Source organism: Triticum urartu, chromosome 3A (genome assembly GCF_056163025.1).
Source record: "Triticum urartu cultivar PI428250 chromosome 3A, HENAU_Tu73, whole genome shotgun sequence".
In the NCBI taxonomy this organism is placed as follows: domain Eukaryota; kingdom Viridiplantae; phylum Streptophyta; class Magnoliopsida; order Poales; family Poaceae; genus Triticum; species Triticum urartu.
In genome coordinates this window covers 549875697-549893022 of record NC_141875.1, presented here as the reverse complement: position 1 = coordinate 549893022, position 17326 = coordinate 549875697, and the positions used below count along the sequence as shown (strand labels likewise).

Genomic DNA, 17326 nt, shown 5'->3' with positions numbered 1-17326 from the left:
TCAGAACGCATGGCTTGAGCAGAGATGGTCATGCATTTGTTCTTCAGTTTGTGGTTGTTCAGAATTTTCCTGTTCATCCAGTTCCTGCTGTTCTTGTGTTTGTTCATTAGGGTCCTCGCCTGTTAACACATTCAGAACTGGTGCTAACTTGCACTTGTGACCATGGAACCAAGTATCTCCACAACGCCAGCACTTCCCCGGCTCCCGAGCTCTTTGACTTACAGTAGTTGGCTTAGGATCAGGAGGTTTTTCAGGTTTGTGATAACTAGCAGAGTTTTTAGCAGTGCTATAACTCGCAGTGTAAGATTTCTTTTCAGAAGCTCCCTTTTCCAGGTCAACAGCTAACCAATAGGCCTCAGTGAGTGAAGTTGGTTTAAGTGGGCGCAGCTGATACTTGAGATGGGCTCGGAGGCCATTAACATAACAGCGGACAAACCACTTTTCGTCCATAATAGGATTTTCCGCTTGCACTTCTGCCATCAGCTCCTCGAACTGATCAGTGTAATCACAAACTGATAGTGTATTTTGTTTCAAGGTGTTGAATTTCTCTGTCAGCTCGTAAGAATTGGCCGAAGAGAATCTGCGGAGCACTTCTTCAGAGAACTGGCTCCAACTCCATTGTTTCTTGAGAATACCCGAACGACGCAACCAAACGTCAGCCTTTCCCACTACATATAACTGTGCTAAACTGACTTTATATTCAGCCGGTGCACCTGCCATTTGGAAATACTTATCGCACTGACGGATCCATCCTGCTGGGTTGTCGCCATCAAAATGAGGGAAATCCATTCTGGGGCCCTTGGTGATGCTTTTAAGGAATTGTGTTCGCATTTCCTGCTCATATTGTTTCTGAAATTCTTCCCAGCCCTGACGAACAGCTGGAGGTTGAAAACTGTGGAACCCTGGGGTACGTGCTGTCTTGTACGTAGCTGTTGGTGTAGCGTTGCCCGAGTGAATATCCACCGCATTTCTAGCTCCAAAACCTGGAGGAACAGAAGGTCTGGGAACCTGGATTGGGGCTAAGTGAGGAGGGATTTGTGAGGCCAAATGTCTGGTTTTCTCTTGTTCCATAGCTAGTCGCTTCCATAGTTCGTCAGTGAGTGTTCTGTCTGCTTCCCCCACTGCTTCTCTGCTCTCTGGTGGAACAGTTGCTTGCTCAGGGATTACTGACCCTTGTGGTGCAGAAGTGGACGCCTCGAGTGTACTAAGGGTCTTCAGCACATCAGCCATGGCTGTGAGTTGTAAATTGAGAGACGATACTGCTTTCTGAACTCCGCTCATAACTGAAACCATCGTGTCCTGCTTGGTGTTGATTGAGTGCACCTCCTTGCGCAGATCCTCCATCTCGCCTCGCAGCTCTGCCGTTTCTTCATGCTGCTGCGCAAAATCGTCCTTCATGGCCAGCAGATCAGACACCTCCGCTTCATCCAAACTTGGCTTGGATTTCCCCATCGTAGTGGAGTGGTCAGAGAGGAATTTTACCACCGGATCTGGCCGGGAACCCGAACTGAGCACTCAACCCTGCCGCCGCCGTCGAGATTCGCCACCGGAGCAGCACCACTCGCCGCTAGACCTGGGATTTTACTGCGAGAGCGATGTGCTCCCCCAACCAGTCGCGCTCAACGAGCCGCCGCCGAATGAGTCTACCGCCGCCTGCGCCGCCAATTCCGTCTCCCCCTCGCACTCATTGCCGCCGCCGAAAGAGGGAGGGAAGGGAGGGAAATCACCATAGCCGCTCCGATTTGTCACGCCGCCGAGGAAAACCTACGCTCATGATACCAATTGTCACACCCCGCACGGGAATTGGGGTGGATCGAACAGAGTAATCTCAGATCTCGTGCGAGAGGAAAGGGGAAAGTAGGAGCAAGAACTAGTGTTTGTATTGATATAAGATGTATGCTTGTATCATAGAGATATTCTCAGCATAATTCGATAGCGATTACAGAAGGCAGCGGCCAGCTTTATAGCTGCAGCTGGCAAATGGATGAGACAGAACAGTAACGACAAATGAAACGGTACAGTGAACGGTAACGGTTGGTGGAGTAGGCGAGCCCTGTGAGCCGTACGATGCACCGAACCGTTTTGCACCAGAGCCGTCCGATAACTGAAGATAATAAGCTGCTCCTTGACACTTGGGCCTGACATCCAAGGGGTGTTGCAGTCCGCCACTGCTCCCTGCCCGGCATCGGATCCGCTAGGGATCCGGCCCCAGCGCCGTCGTCCCGCCTCGACCCATGCCTCCGCAGCCAGGCCAGCTCTGCCAAGCCCCAAATCCTTTCAGATCAAGCCCCTACGACGATCCACTGGGTTGGAGCTCGCCGTGCTCCGCATCTGGAGATGGTTTGATCCCCTGCCAATGATCGCGCCTCCACCATGCGCCAAAATCCAGACGTCCCCACCTCTCTGGTTTCCTCTCCGGGCAGCGGCGGCGCCACCACTCTGACATCCTTTCCCCCAGCCGAGAAAATTAGATATTTGCCACTTTCAATATGTGGCTTCTCAAAATTGCCACTTTCAAGATTGACTTCGCAAAATTGCCACTCTCCTCGTTGGCTCCTTGATTACCATGCCACTTCCCTATTTTTAGTGATGTTATTTTTTTCTTTTCCACTCATAAGCACTGGAAAAGACCAAACTACCCCTAATTCTATACAGGTACTATCCACATTCTGATTGACACGAGAGCGCACCGGCCGCCGAGAATACCGTGTCCTCAACGCAGAGTGTCGCACATCGCTTAGACGTCGCGTGACGCCGATCTTCTCGACGTCCTGTGTTGTCGATCTTCTATACGTAGCATGCCGCCGATCTCGGCAACCACGCATGCCTCTTATCTCACGTCCAGGCCGCGTGCATGAATTCTCAATGGTATTGTGTTGACCTTGCTTTGTTCAAAAATCTGTAGTGATTGATCCATCCACCTCATCCCAGCCGGCTGGTCAGCCGGGACGAGCGAGGCGAGCGCCGAGCAGGCCGCCGGCCTGAGTGGCTATGGCGCGTGGCCAAACAGGGCGATTGGCGATGGCAGACGAGCGGAGCGAGCAGCAAGCAGCTGAGTGGCGCGGACGACAACAGCGACTGTGCACGGGCGATGACAAGATCTGTGCAGCTCATTCTCCTCTACTCGAACAGATGCATAAACAGATGCAGATAGTCAGATACTGACGTGTAATGTGTACATAGAATTAGGGGGTAGTTTGGTCTTCTCCTGTGCTTATAAATGGAAAAGGAAAAAAGTAAATCACTAAAAGGAGGGAAGTGGCATGGTAATCAAGGAGCCAACGAGCAGAGTGGCAATTCTGCGAAACCAATCTTGAAAGTGGCAACTTTGAGAAGCCACATATTAAAAGTGGCAAATATCCAATTTTCTCCCCCCAGCAGTGGAGCCCCAACCCTTGGCCTCCCTCTCCAGGTAACCGCATGTTTTACAACAAAAAGAGATTCAGTTCAGTTGAGCCATGTGTGCATTTTTTACTAGACAAAAAGGTTCAGTTCAGTTCATGTGTACATTGCAAAAAAACTGTTTCGCTCAATGGTGTGTGGCTTACTGTTTTGCAGTGCACTATTTCATCTTGTGCGGGCTTGCTTTTCTTCAGGGATTCCGAGAAGTTGACAGAAGTAGAATTGCACTCCGGCTGGCCGTGACATGCAGTCCTTCACTGGTGTCCCTGTGGTTTATTTTTTGTATATGTACTTGTAATGCGATCTAGTGCAGTTCGGTTGTCCTCAAATTGTAATTTGGCTGGCTGTTGGTGCTGATTTTTTTATCTGGCTAGTGCTAATTTTCTGTGTATGTATGAGTGTGGCTGTGTAAAACAACAGATGGATGTATTGTGTCCATGAGCATCAACTGTGGGGCAAAAACATAAAGTGTGCGTGCAGCTTAGTTAGCTCGGTCGTGCAGTACTTTATTTTTGTTATTATGCGTGGTTCAGTTGTTTGCTAAAAAATCCAAAAGAATATTGGTGGGAGATAATATTCTTTCGATGCAATGTAATTTTAAGTGCAGTCCGGTTGCCTCATCCATATAGCTCACTAACATTAACCATGTAGTTTAGATGAAATTATGTGCAGCTCACAATACATTATTGTGCAGCTCGCTGAACCCTGTTCGAATCTGTGGAAAAAGTGCAGCCCCTTAGTGGTTCACTTTGTAAAAGAAAGAGAAAGAAATTTCCACGGGAGGTTCACTTCTTTCTCTAATGCAATTTGTTTTGTTTGTGGGACGATTGAAAAAAGTAATTCACTTCAATTTATGTAGCAGCTCATTGTCCCTTTGTATGAAGTGCAATTTGTTTCGTGTGTTTTAAAAAATCAGTTGATTACATCAACACATGCAGTGTGCTTGACCCTCGGATGTGGTTCACTTTTGAGAGTGATGATGTTCACTTGCACAAAGCGTGGAAGTGTGAAAAAATTAGCGAAACAAAAAATAGTAATGTTGTTCACTTCCATGTATGTCGAGGTTCATTTGCACTCGTCTCTGCGGTCCACTCTCGTATATTTTTTTTAAAGGAAACAAAAACTCGTTCGAGAAAATTTACATCCAACAAAAAAAATCATGAAGTTCGTTTGACTGTCTGATGCAGTATGGTTTTCCGTCCGAAGCAGTGTGTTCTTCTGTTGTTCATAAAAAAATGACAACAAAACCTCACAGAAGCTCATCTGAGAAAATTTATGCCCGACAAGAAAATCATGAAGTTCGCTTGACTCTCTGATGCAATGCGGTTTTCCGTCCGAAGTAGTGCGTTCTTCTGTATTTCATAAAAAATGATAACAAAAACTCACAAAAAGCTCATCTGAGAAAATTTACGCCCGATAAGACAAATCATGAAGTTCGCTTGACTGTCTGATGCAGTTTCCGTCCGAAGCAGTGCGTTCTTTTGTCGTTCATAAAAAAATGACAACAAGAACTCACAAAAAGGCTCATCTGAGAAAATTTATGCCCGATAAGATAAATTATGAAGTTCGTTTGACTGTCTGATGCAGTGCGGTTTTCTACCCGAAGTAGTGCGTTCTTCTGTCCAATCCAGTACACACGTCGGTTTTGGTGTCTCAAAAAACAGAGTATCCGCATTTTAGTAATTTTAGAACTGCTCTTAAACTGTAAGGAATTAGAGAGTGTGTTCTAAATGAAAAAGTTGCGCCTCCTCGATATCTTTTCGATGATGTATCATTTGCATCATTCCGCCGAGCGGTTTGAAAATTTTTACGAAAAACGGCCGCTGTCACTCGTCGTTCGCCGCACGATTTTTAAAATTAACATAAAACTGTAAGGAATCTCAAAAAAGTTTCAACATATGAAAGTTGCGCCTCGTCTGTAGCTTTCCAACGGCGGATCACACGCCTCGTTTCGACAAACCGTTCAAAAACTAGAGTGAAAATAGTACCAAAAATTGAATTTTTTTGAAAAACAGAGTTCCACGATTTAGTAAATTTGAAACTGCTCTTAAACCGTAACGAATTAGAGAAAATAATAGATATGAAAAAGATGCGCCTTGACGATATCTTTTCAACAGTGTATCATTTGCATCATTCCGACGAGCGGTTTAGAAAAAAAAGTGAAAAAACGCTCGCTACCACACGTCGTACGCCGCACCATTTTCAAAACTGCTCTTAAACCGCGAGGAATCTCGAAAAATGTTCAACATGGCAAAGTAGCGCCTAATTCATAGCTTTTCAACGGTATATTACATCGCATCGTTTCGATAAATGGTTAAAAAAGTAGAGCAAAAAAGGTACCGAAAAAACAGAGCATGCAGTTTTTTTGCGACGAGAAGTTCACTCGCCTGAGTACTGCAGAACACTTGGTTCAAACAATGACGTGCACTTGCGTTGAGCGTGCAGTGCGGAAGTGTTATCAGAATAGTTATTCTGCTAATATTAGCACAATAGACCGGCTGTATACATATCAAATCCCGAAACCAAGAAACAGAAGAAAAACGTAATCAGCTCGGAGTGTTTTATAATCATGTTAAAATCACGCTAGAAAGGATTTGCGCCAGAGAAAATTGCAGAAAAATTTAGCCCCACGGGCACAATTCTCCTGTGATATCAGCGCAATCTCCATCTTCCTCGATTTTGGGAGGCATCTCTACTTCTAATGGAATAGTTGGTAGGATTGCATCCCTCACTTTTGATTGGTTTTCTTCAACTGATTTTTTCGACCCCTCCCCCATCTCTTTTCTACGGGTTTTATTTTCTCTCCACTCTTTCCTTGTAAACCAACACTAAGGTACAAAAAATCACAGATCTAACTTTCATAACTTATCTAAATCAACTGATTCCTCCCATCAATGCAATTTACTTTAGGAAATAAAATAACATATTTTAAGGAAACAAATAACAAAATTTAAGGAAAAATCCAATCGACTACTTAACCTCACGTCGGCCAGCCTGTGGCCGCTGCGGCATGGCGGGCGAGGGACGATGCGGCCCAGGCACGCGTCTGAGATCCCAGACAACCACTCGATGATCTCTCCTCTTCTCCACAGTCGAGAAGGTCTCGGGGCCGAGGACAGAGGATCCGGCTGTAGTGAGGCCGGCGGCGGCCAGATTGTCACCATGGGCAAGTAGGTATGCGGCCGGATCTCGAGATGGAGGTGATGGCGCTGATGAACAACGGTAAGGACAACTTCTTCAACGTGATGTAGTGACTCGGCTAAGACTAGTCACAGTGAGCAGTAACTTAGAGTAGTAACATGCATATATTACTAGTCATAGTGGGTAGTAACATAGATGTTGTATCAGGCTGGTCATAGTGGGGAGTAACTTAGACTAGTGTCATGCATATGACACTAGTCTAAGTTACTACCTTCATAATACAAAGTAACATGATAGTAGTGTCATAGATGACTTCATTTATTAGCTTGTAGACTCATCTTGTCTTGGGAAGCGCTATGTTACAGTAACATATTATGTTAGCACCTCACATTAAATATTTGCCACGTAAGCAAAAATTTCTTGAAGTGCACTATGTTACTAGCTAAGTTACTCCCACTATGACTAGCCTCATGCATCACTTCATTTATTAGGTTGTAGATTCATCTTTTTTTGATATGTGTGATGTTACAGTAACTAGCTATGTTAGACTAGCCATAGTGGAAGTAACTTCAAGTCCAACTCATCAAATTTGTCTATGTGGCAATGAGGTAATGAAGAGAGAGGTAGTTCTAGTAACTTAGCTAGTTACTGTAACATCACATCTCCCAAAGCAATATGAGTCTATAACCTAATAAATGAAGTTTTGCATGACACCACACCTAAGTTACTAGCCACTATGAAGGTAGTAACATAGCATAGGGATATGTGTATGTTACTCTCCACTATGGCTAGTCTTACCACATGTCTCTCTTTCTTCATTAATTACATGCCACGTCATTTATTTTTTCTAGATAAGTGTGATGTTGACATCTATATGACTTCCACTGTCGCTAGTCTAAAATCACAAGGCCACGCAATCCATCCATCCTCCGGCCACTCAGTATGTTTCCCTATTTTTCTGAGCTCCTGCTGAAGTATGGAAGCCATAGTTTCAGTAAGCCAGACTGCTTGTTGATGTGTGTATGTATTTTATGTGCTTGCCGCCACAGCTGAGCGTGTGTGTGCGTTGTGCCGCTGCCGCTGCTTTGCATCGGCGTGTGTTTACTGGCCGCTGTTAGTGTTATGCGTCTGTGCTTTCTCCAAGCTTCAGTACATGCATGGTTGCACATGAACACGTATAAAGCTTAGATGCAGGTTGCATCTTAGTGGGGTATTTGGATACCCAAAACATGCACTATGATGTATATTGGTAGTAGTGAATCTGATGCATTGACTTCACACAAGTGCCTATATAACAACTTCTCCTCTGATTAGTAGTTCCTTTTCCTTTTCTATAATTTTTATTTGGTGGCAGGATTGATCTCTCCTGCTGTTTGTTTCACACATGGGGCAATCAAAGTGTGCCTGTGTTCGGGCGTCCCTTGCTGCTCAAATTCTTCGTTCTTTCTTTTAGGCCGGATGATGTGCTTTGTTTGGTTTGTGATCTGGGTCAGCACCTTTGTACATGTAAGCTTATAACTTTTTATGTGATATAATGTCAATATTTCCTTCCATCATGTATGTGATATGCCAAACAAACATATTAGAATAGTTATTTTAATGGTTGTTTATTATTTTTTAAATAAGAAAGAATTATGCAGTGTAATTACGTGCAGAGGCCAGCATGCAATCCCGCATGGAGGCCGGCAAGTGCAGGTTGCACATCCGTCTCATGCCCCTCATAGTCTGTAATTCTGAATATACATGTGTATTTAAATGCTACACATGTTCTCAAACTGGATCATATTTATGTGTTGATTTTAAAGTATCCTTCCAAATGTTGACTCATGACCCAGCAAATAAGAGTTCAAGCTATGCAAGACACAAAGAAGAGGTCAGTTTCTTCCAAGCAGATAAAGTTGCATATTTACCCTTTTAAGATCTGGGCACAATGTGTTTTCCCACAATTATATTCTTCATATCTTTACCATGTAGTATTACCAAGTATTGCTTCACAATCCCCCTATCTCTTTACCTATAAGTAATTGTTCCTAGCATGTATATCAGCTACCTATAAGCATAATTAGCAACCCACCTTTTTTCGTGCTTTCATCTAACAACTACTTAGTTCTATTAACATTTTACTCATTTGTGATAGGCACATACTACGAAGAACGGTTTTAAATTGGATAAATTCTGTTCAATGGTGCAAATTATATCCAGGTAAAGATAATTATGTCCATTTGATTAACACCATCATACTCTACGTGCAGCACCTAGGGGAAGCAAAAAGGAAATACAAGTATATTTAGGCCTCTTTATAGTTATCCATCTGGTTCTAAATTTTGCTAAGATGGAAACTAATTTTACATTAATTAATAGTGGCACATATGAGTTGGTTTGCAATGAAGTGGGCAAGTAAATGTTCTTGCTGACTAAATATCTTTCATAAATATGTGTATGTAGATAATCTGTTCTTTATTTACTCTTCTGACAACGGGATAACAATTGTTTGGCACCAATTAATACTTTAGTTTTATAAACCATGGTATATCTAATAGTGTTTTTTGTAGTATTTTAAAAATAGGCCCTGATGTGTTTGACCTCCTTTTTCCGTAAACACCTACTATTTGTTAATAGTCCTGGTATATATAGCAATGTTTCTTATTTTTTTAGATGAAAGCCCCCCCCCCCTTTCCCCCACAGTTTACATTAAAGCAACCAAAAGTATCTTACAACCATCCTCAACAACACAACCAGATAAGCTAGGCTAAAGCGTCAAAAAGGGAAATGTGGCTATAGTAATTCTGAGGACCTTGTATGGATAATAGATTTGACTCTCAATTGCACATGTGAGAAAAGGAAGTGTGAACTCTACGAACGTCTTGTAGAACTTGGTGGATATTGTCAGCGAGCCACTAGTCAAAGTTGCTTTGCAATGACGGCAAGGATTTGGAAAATCTCGGCTGTCATGGGCCAACCGGTGTACGCCCGGATGGCGATGTCGTATGGTGGCAGCGGGGTGTACTCCTGGACGGGGGTGCTATCTGATGGCAGCAGGGTGTGACAACGTACAAGGAAAGGAAAAGTGGGACAGTGGAAAAAACCGAAATGGGAGTATTAAGAAAATAATGGTTGGGGGAGGCAGGTTATGTGTGTGTACGTGGGGGGCGGGGGATCAAACGGAATGGGAGTATTGCCATTTATAATTGGTTGAAGTGCAACCAATGCTAACTGTTATTTGCTTGCAACAACGATCTATGTTATAGCTCTTCATATCCTTCTATATTCATCTTAGTGTCAATTTGACTTGTTTTTTGAATAAATTATAATATAGGCAAGAATAAGGATCAGAACTGATGTGTCGTGGTGCCCACGACAAGTCTGGCCATGGATGCAAATTTTACCATGTGAAGTCACCTTTGTTTGTTGTACAGAGTATAACCACTAGATTGTGTGCTTGGGAGTGGTGGAGTAAATGAGTGAGGATGAAGTTCAAAGTTGTTTTAGCAGAGAAGCTCCGGCAATTTCAAACCTACTTTTTGCGGATGATTCCTTGATCCTTATGCGAGCGAATGCAAGGAACGCGAAAGGTCTGAGAACAGTTTTCGATTCCTATCGTGTCGCCTCGGGGCAAATGATGGGTGTTGAAAAATCCAGCATACTTTTTAGCCCGAATACAAAAGTGAAAGACAAGGTGCAAGTTTGTACTATTATGTCTATTATGACGGAAGCACTTAATGACGAATACTTGGGTTTACCGGTCAATGTGGGGATGGACAAGAGCGATTGTTTTCAGTTCTTGATTGATAGAATTATCATGAAAATTAGTGGATGGAAAGAAAAATTGTTATCTGTTGGAGGAAAGGATTTTTTGCTGAAATCTGTTGTTCAAGCAATCCCAACTTATGCCATGTCTGCCTTTAAAATTCCTAATTTTTTTGCAAAGGAATTATTGACGCGATATCACAATTTGGGTTGGGTGACGAGGACAATCAGAAAAGAATGCATTGGATGGCGTGGTGAAAGATGTGTGTCCCAAAAGTTCAAGGAGGAATGGGATTATGAGATTTATACTGTTTCAATCTGGCATTGTTAGCTAAACAAGCCTGGCGTCTCCTGGATAATCCTGACTTGCTATGTGCTAAAGTTTTAAGAGCCAAATATTTCCCGGAAGGTGACCTGATGAATACAAGCTTAAAAAAGGGTTCTTCCTTCACTTGGCCAAGCATTATGTCGGGTGTTGAATCTCTCAGAAATGGTTATATATGGAGGCTTGGAAATGGACAAAATATTGACATATTGAGAGATGCATGGATTCCAAATTGCGCGAATAGGAGGATTATTACTCCTAGATGTGGGAACATTTTGACGAAAGTCTCTAACCTAATTGATCCCGTCATGAACTTTTGGGATGAAGATTTGGTGACACAAACATTCTGGCCAATTGATGCTTCTAGAGTACTGGCGATCTTTCTCCCTATACATAGTATGTCGGATTTCATTGCCTGGAGCTATACAAAAAACGATTTGTTTACCGTATGACCAGCTTATTTGGAGGAGTGGACTAAACAACACGGAAGAAAATTGGAATACACAAATGGTATGGGTAGAAGCAAGGTTAATCCTATTTGGAAGAAGATTTGGAATTTAGCTTGTCAAGCGAAGGTAAAAATCTTTATATGGCATACGCTTCATGGGACCCTACCGTGTCGTGTTACGCTGGCTAATAGACACATGAAAGTTTCGCCCGTATGCCCAGCTTGTTCGAATGGGCCAGAAGATACCAAGCACATGTTATTTCTATGCTAGAAAGCAAAAGAAGTGTGGGATAAATTGGGAATGTTTGGAACAATTAGAAAAGCATGTGTTGTTGATCGTGCGGGAGAGTCGGTCTTTGAATCATTACTCCTTATGCCATAACAAGAACTAGCTATTTTGGGTTTTCAGAATGCACGAGATGATTGCTATAACCGTGTGATATTTATGGTGGAATAGATGAAACTTGGTTCATGAGGGAAAGTCTCAAGAGGCGTACCAAACATCCATGGGGATTCGTGTTATAATGGCAAATTATGTTAATGTCCACTCACACAATGCTAAGAGAAAAAACAAAGGATGGAGCACACCTCCTAGGGGGTTTATTAAGCTGAATGTGGATGCTTCATTTGATCACGACCTGCTAAGGGGCACAGCGGGTGCTGTTCTTTGGGATGACAAAGGAAACTTCATTGTTGGTGGAAATTGGAAAATTGAATGGCGTGCCGATGTTTTAACAGCTGAAGCATTAGCACTTAGGTTTGGCTTATTACTGGCACAAAAGACGGGATGCAATCGTCTCATTATAAACTCTGACAATATGAAATTCATTGACGCAATGAAGAACGAAGGACCGTCTGCAGGAGCAGCGGCCGCAGATTTTGATGACTGCTACTTTATGGCTTGCGATTTTCCACTTACTAGTTTTGAACATTGTAATAGGAGGCGAATAAAGTAGCCCATGAGCTTGCTAGTTTAGCAAAATGTTCCGTGACAAGCGATTGGATAGAAGAACCTATGAAACAAATTGTTTCTCTTCTTATTAACGATGTAACCATTATTTTTAATTAAAAAAGTTGATGATGTTTAAAAAAAACTGAACTACAAGAACAGACAATGGGACGGAGGGAGTAGTTCACTACAAGCGCACATGTTTATATAATGATGTAGCTCTTTGATGAGTAATTAAACATTGCTTGTAGTTAAAAAATCCAAGATCTTTTGACACTAGGTAAAATAGAAATGCCTATGCTGTACAAACCAACAAAGCAACAAGAATTTCTACCCTTAATTAACTACCTAGCATCCACTGCAGTTTCTGTTAAGCTGATTCCTGTCTGTGTTTGAGACGATTCAGTGTCAGACGTGATCTTTCCAATGTTTACTCCAGGTTCGTTTGGCTCTGGCATTGTTGCATTCTCACTGCTCAGCAACATGACAACTGAGGACATCAGTGGCCTGCTCCTAGGATGCACTTGAACACACAGGAGAGCGACCTGTATGCACCTGAGCACCACATCGTAGTCAAAGGTGCCGCCCATTGCTTCATCCAGTAGCTCCACACCCCGACCTTCTTTCCACAACATCCATGCCTAAAAAATGATCAACATGATTGCATATTAGTAACATAAACAATCAAAGATCTATCACTTTTGACAATTAATCATGCTCGTACTTACATAACCAAGGAGGTTGAGATCAAGCTCGTCGTCGTAAAAGCCTCGATTCCTCTTGCCAGTGATGATCTCTATCACCAGGACACCGAAACTATAAATATCGGACTTCATAGAGAATACGCCGTCCATTGCATATTCTGGAGACATGTAGCCACTGAAAACCACCATCTCACAAGTCAGCTTGAAAGCGCATTTTCAAGTGTAGTATATGTAAACATTAATAGAGAGATGGTACTCACTATGTCCCAATGACCTTCATGGTATATTCAGTTGTCTGATCACCTCCAAACATTCTCGCGATGCCGAAGTCAGAGATCTTGGGGATCATATTTCTGTCTAATAACACATTGCTTGCCTTCATGTCCCTGTGGATGATCCTGACCCTGGAGTCTTCATGGAGATAAAGCAGACCCCTCGCAATCCCCATAATGATCTCAAAACGGTTCTTCCATACTAGTGACTTGCGCTTTTCTTCATCTGCAGCACAAATATATCAACTGCGGTAAGCACATTGCACATGTAATCCCAGCACAAGAAGTTAGAAGCTGTTTCTGCAAAGAAAATGAACTGACCAAATATGAATGTGTCTAGGCTGTTGTTGGGCATGAACTCATAGACAAGCATTCTCTCGTCGTCGTCGATGCAGCAGCCTAGCAGCTTCACAAGGTTCCTATGCTGAAGCTTTGCTATCAGTTTCACCTCGTTCTTGAATTCCCCAACGCCCTGCACTGATTTCTTGGATAACCTCTTTACAGCTACTTCTTGCCCATCCTCAAGTTTTCCCTGCTCATGGAAATGCAGATCCATTCGGTTAAAATCTATAACAGTAAAAATAATAAGGTTCTCTATCTAGTGCCAACTGATTCTTAATTTCTTATATATACGTACCATATAGACGGAACCAAATCCCCCCTGCCCGATCTTACTATCAGGGTCGAAGTCATCCGTTGCAGTCAGAATCGCCTCTAGATCGAAGAACGGGAGGTCAAGATCTTTCTCGGAACCCATCCTATTCTCCTCCAGCCGTTGATTCCGTGCCGGGCTCGCCGCGGGGTGTTTCCTGTGCCTCAGCGGAAGCACGTCGCTGTGGCTACTTGGCGCCGTTTTGGCCTGACGCTTCTTCCTCCAGAAACAGCAGCAGCCCAAAATCGCCCCCAGAAGAAGCACCCCGGAAGCAGCGGCGACGCCTGCGATCAGCAGCTTCCTGTTCGGGCGCTGGCGGCGAGCTGAAAATCAAAGCAGCGGTGAACGTCAGTCAGGTGACCCGGTCTAACACTGGCTGTTGTGTGAATTATGAACTTTTCCAGTCCAAGTACACCGTACTTGAGCTTAGTTTACCATATCTACAAGACATTTTCTGTAGCCATGTCTCTTTCAGGTTGGGTGGTGATGCAATTTGGGTGTTAAGTGGCGTTTCTTGTGCGGGTTGCACGGCGCCTAATCCAGCGATTATCTTTTTAACTAAGTATGAGTAATCCGGCGAGTTTGGTGCTCTCAGTAGAATAAAAAAGTAACAGTGGGTATTACAAATTTGCAATTGTACCCAACGACCGACGGATGATAAGCTTGGACTAGTACGAGTCTCACGGAATAACAAATATCCATTGCGACTGTTTCATCGACTGGCCGAACTCTGACGACCTAACAGAAGAGCTGGATTCAAATTGAACACCGAATAGGTGAGGAAAGTGGTGCCAGTCCGTCCACGTGCACGGCCCATCCAGATTGTCGACCAAGCGACATCGCCGTGCAAGAGAACACGGTTTGATAGCTATCAGATGGTTATGGGTGGTGAAGATACAGAGAACACATTGATGTTGGACCTCCACACTGTTGACAGGGGTGTTTGGACGCATATGCAACTAGACCGGCCAGCAAACTTTCTAGTGACGTGATGTGATGCTCGATCCTCTCAATGGACCCGCAATGGCCAGTGGAGGTTCCTTATTTCTAGCTAACATACATGGTCGAATTCTAACGCTAGCAAGCCAAATTTTGTCACAAATCGAGTTAGATGTAAGAAAATGAGAGTTTGACAGTGATGCAATCATAAAGCTAAATTCAACTGAAATGTAACTAAAATGTGCTCACTATGGAGAAAGCTTGAGAAGATGATGAGAGGTCGAACCTGCGGCGATCAAGGCATCGACCTCGGACTGCGCGAGCCGGATGAAGACGTCCTGCACGACCGCTGGATACTGCCGCATGTCCATCAGATCGACGCCCCAGATGACGCACCCGCGGTTGATCCCGCCGCTGACGTTCGCGGCGGAGTAGGCCCTGCAGCTGCAGTCGGCCAGGCACGCCTGCCGGCACTGGTCCAGCGTCATGTCGGCGTGCACCGTCGCGTTGGTCGCCTCCGGCAGCTTCATCCGGCTCACGGGCCAGAACCCGTCCCCGGCCCCGGCGCCGCAGCTCAGGTTGGTCGTCCTGACGCACCCGCCGGTCCCGTCCCGGAGGTTCCACTGCTCCGTCGACCGCGGCTGGAAGCCCGGCAGGCAGGCGCAGAGCGGGGCCTGGGTGGTGTCGCAGTAGCCGAACGCCCCGCACTTGCCGTAGGTGTCGCAGGGGTCCGTCGGGTAGTACCAGAAGCTGCTCCACTGGCCGTTGGTCCAGACGTAGCGCTGCACCACCCCCGCCGTGCCGTCCATGAGGAACCGCGACCGCAGCTGCGGGTTGGTGATGGCGTAGCTGTAGTAGGTCTCGTCGGGGCTGTTCACCACCGTGAAGAGGAAATCCTGGGACCTGAGGTTGGGCACGCCGGTGAGCCCGGCGCCGTTGAACGGCCCGCTGGCGTAGATCTTCTTGGGGCCCTGGAAGAGGAAGAACTCCGGGAGCCCGCCGGGGACGAGCTTGAACGTGTACTGCCCCGGCGAGGGGTCGTTGGGGGTGTTCCACGACGTGAGGTTCCTGGTGAGGCGCCGCTTGAAGTCTATCCCGAGCTTCATGCCGGGGAGCAGCGTGTCCGTCGGGTAGTCGAAGCTCTGCCACGCCACGCTCTGGGGCGAGCCGCTCCCGTCCGAGCTCAGGAGGAAGTTGCCGTCGTCGCCGAGCCGGGCGACGGCGCCCGCGGTGATCCGGCGGGTGGGCGCCGGCGAGGACCAGACGGTGCTGTTCTGGCGGTCGAGGATGAGGAGCCGGCCGTCGGGGGCGAGCCGGAGGGCGCCGGGGGCGCTGACGAGCGGGTCGTTGCGGTTGGCGACCCACACGACGGTCCGGTCCGCGATGCCCGCGTACCGAATGCCGAGGTACGTCCGGCCGCCGGGCGGGCTGAAGAAGCCGAGCTCGAAGATCCCGCCCGCCGAGACGAGCGTCTGGTTGCCGGTGACGGACGCGCCCAGGCCGATGCTGTCGGTGGCGGCGACGACGGAGCCGGAGGAGAAGCAGCAGGCGGCGGGGACGAGGAGGAGGAGGAGGAGCCGGATCATCGGCGCACGTGTCGTGGTCATGCTCTCTCCCTCTCAGAGCATGGCCTTGCGAGCTCGCGCCGACGCCGACCCGCACCGCACGGTGGTGGGCTGGTGGCCGATCGTGCGGGGATGATTAGCAAAGCGAGCGGGTCGCGTGCCGCTCCCAATAATAATTCCTGGGGATCCGATCAGCGTGAGATGAATCGGTCGTGGACGCGAGCGCGCGCTCTTTGGAGCATGGCAAATGAGACCACTTGAGGATTTGATATCCGTTCCGTTCCCCTCGTTTACTGACCACCAAAACTCCAAAAGAGCAACTGGCATGGTGCCGGGGTCAACGTTGGCTGCCCGATTCGGGAACAGACAGCTGGTCTTCACGCGAGCTGGTAGCGGTACACAGTCTCCGTCTCCACCAAACAGGCGGTACAGGAGCGCCACAACGAGCGAACTATCCTCCCTCGGGCTCGGCGGTTGGTGCGGGGTTGGACTAGGATCCCGGACCTTGGGGGCGGCGCACATGCGCTGCATTTTCCCGGGGCGCACACGGAGGGGAGGGGCGTCGTGACCTGCCAACGGACGGACGGGCGGCGGCCGGGCCACGGAAACGGTCCACGTTTTCCTTTTTCGGAGCTTAAATCGGTCCACGTTTAGCCGGCCGTCTGCACGACATTTTTGCTCGCGGCCCTCCATCTACATGGGGTTAGGCGGATCGGATGGAGCTTGCTTGTGAGTTGTGACTCGAAAATTGAAATGTCGTACCAATGAATACGGACAGGGATGCGTACGACGCGTGGCTGCTACGTTCATACTATGTGCTCGAGCTTCTGAGTTCTGACGGGCTGGCTTGCTGGGCCGTCTGCCCCCTGCAAGCGGGGGGGAGATCTGACTTTTGTTCACCGTCTGATTGTTGAATGGACTGCTGTGATCCACGACGATTATTATCTTGTAGCGTACCACAAGTCCGTAAGTCAATTCGGAGAGGAGTGACGGCATCTCGTCGTCAGTATCATGTAATGCGGGTAGTTTACTTTGGTTACGTGATGAATTAATTAAGATCAGTAACTAATTGTAGACGTACCGTGCGAGGCTGTGAAGTTGACTATCGAACCGGTTGACTTTTTTACCCTCGGCGCGGTCGTGGTCAGTTTATGTTAGTATAAATCCCGTGGGTTGCATATA

General features: G+C 46.3%; 1 protein-coding gene across 1 annotated transcript; it reads right to left on the bottom strand.

The window, feature by feature from the left end:
- Positions 1-12192: 12192 nt before the first annotated feature.
- LOC125545004 (receptor-like serine/threonine-protein kinase SD1-8) lies at positions 12193-16445 on the bottom strand. Its single transcript, XM_048708827.2, has 6 exons — positions 14866-16445; positions 13626-13963; positions 13310-13520; positions 12977-13214; positions 12741-12891; positions 12193-12653 (listed from the first exon to the last, which is right to left on the bottom strand). The coding sequence occupies exons 1-6, from the start codon at positions 16184-16186 to the stop codon at positions 12357-12359; spliced, it is 2556 nt and encodes an 851-aa protein (XP_048564784.1). The 5' UTR covers positions 16187-16445; the 3' UTR covers positions 12193-12356.
- Between the last annotated feature and the right edge of the window lie 881 nt (positions 16446-17326).

Coding starts and splice junctions, on each gene's coding strand:
- LOC125545004 (XM_048708827.2), bottom strand. CDS start 16,186: ATGACCACGACACGTGCGCCGATGATCCGGCTCCTCCTCCTCCTCCTC. Junction 13,521..13,625: donor GATTTGGTTCCGTCTATATG/GTACGTATATAT, acceptor TTCCATGAGCAG/GGAAAACTTGAGGATGGGCA. Junction 13,215..13,309: donor CCTAGACACATTCATATTTG/GTCAGTTCATTT, acceptor TTTGTGCTGCAG/ATGAAGAAAAGCGCAAGTCA.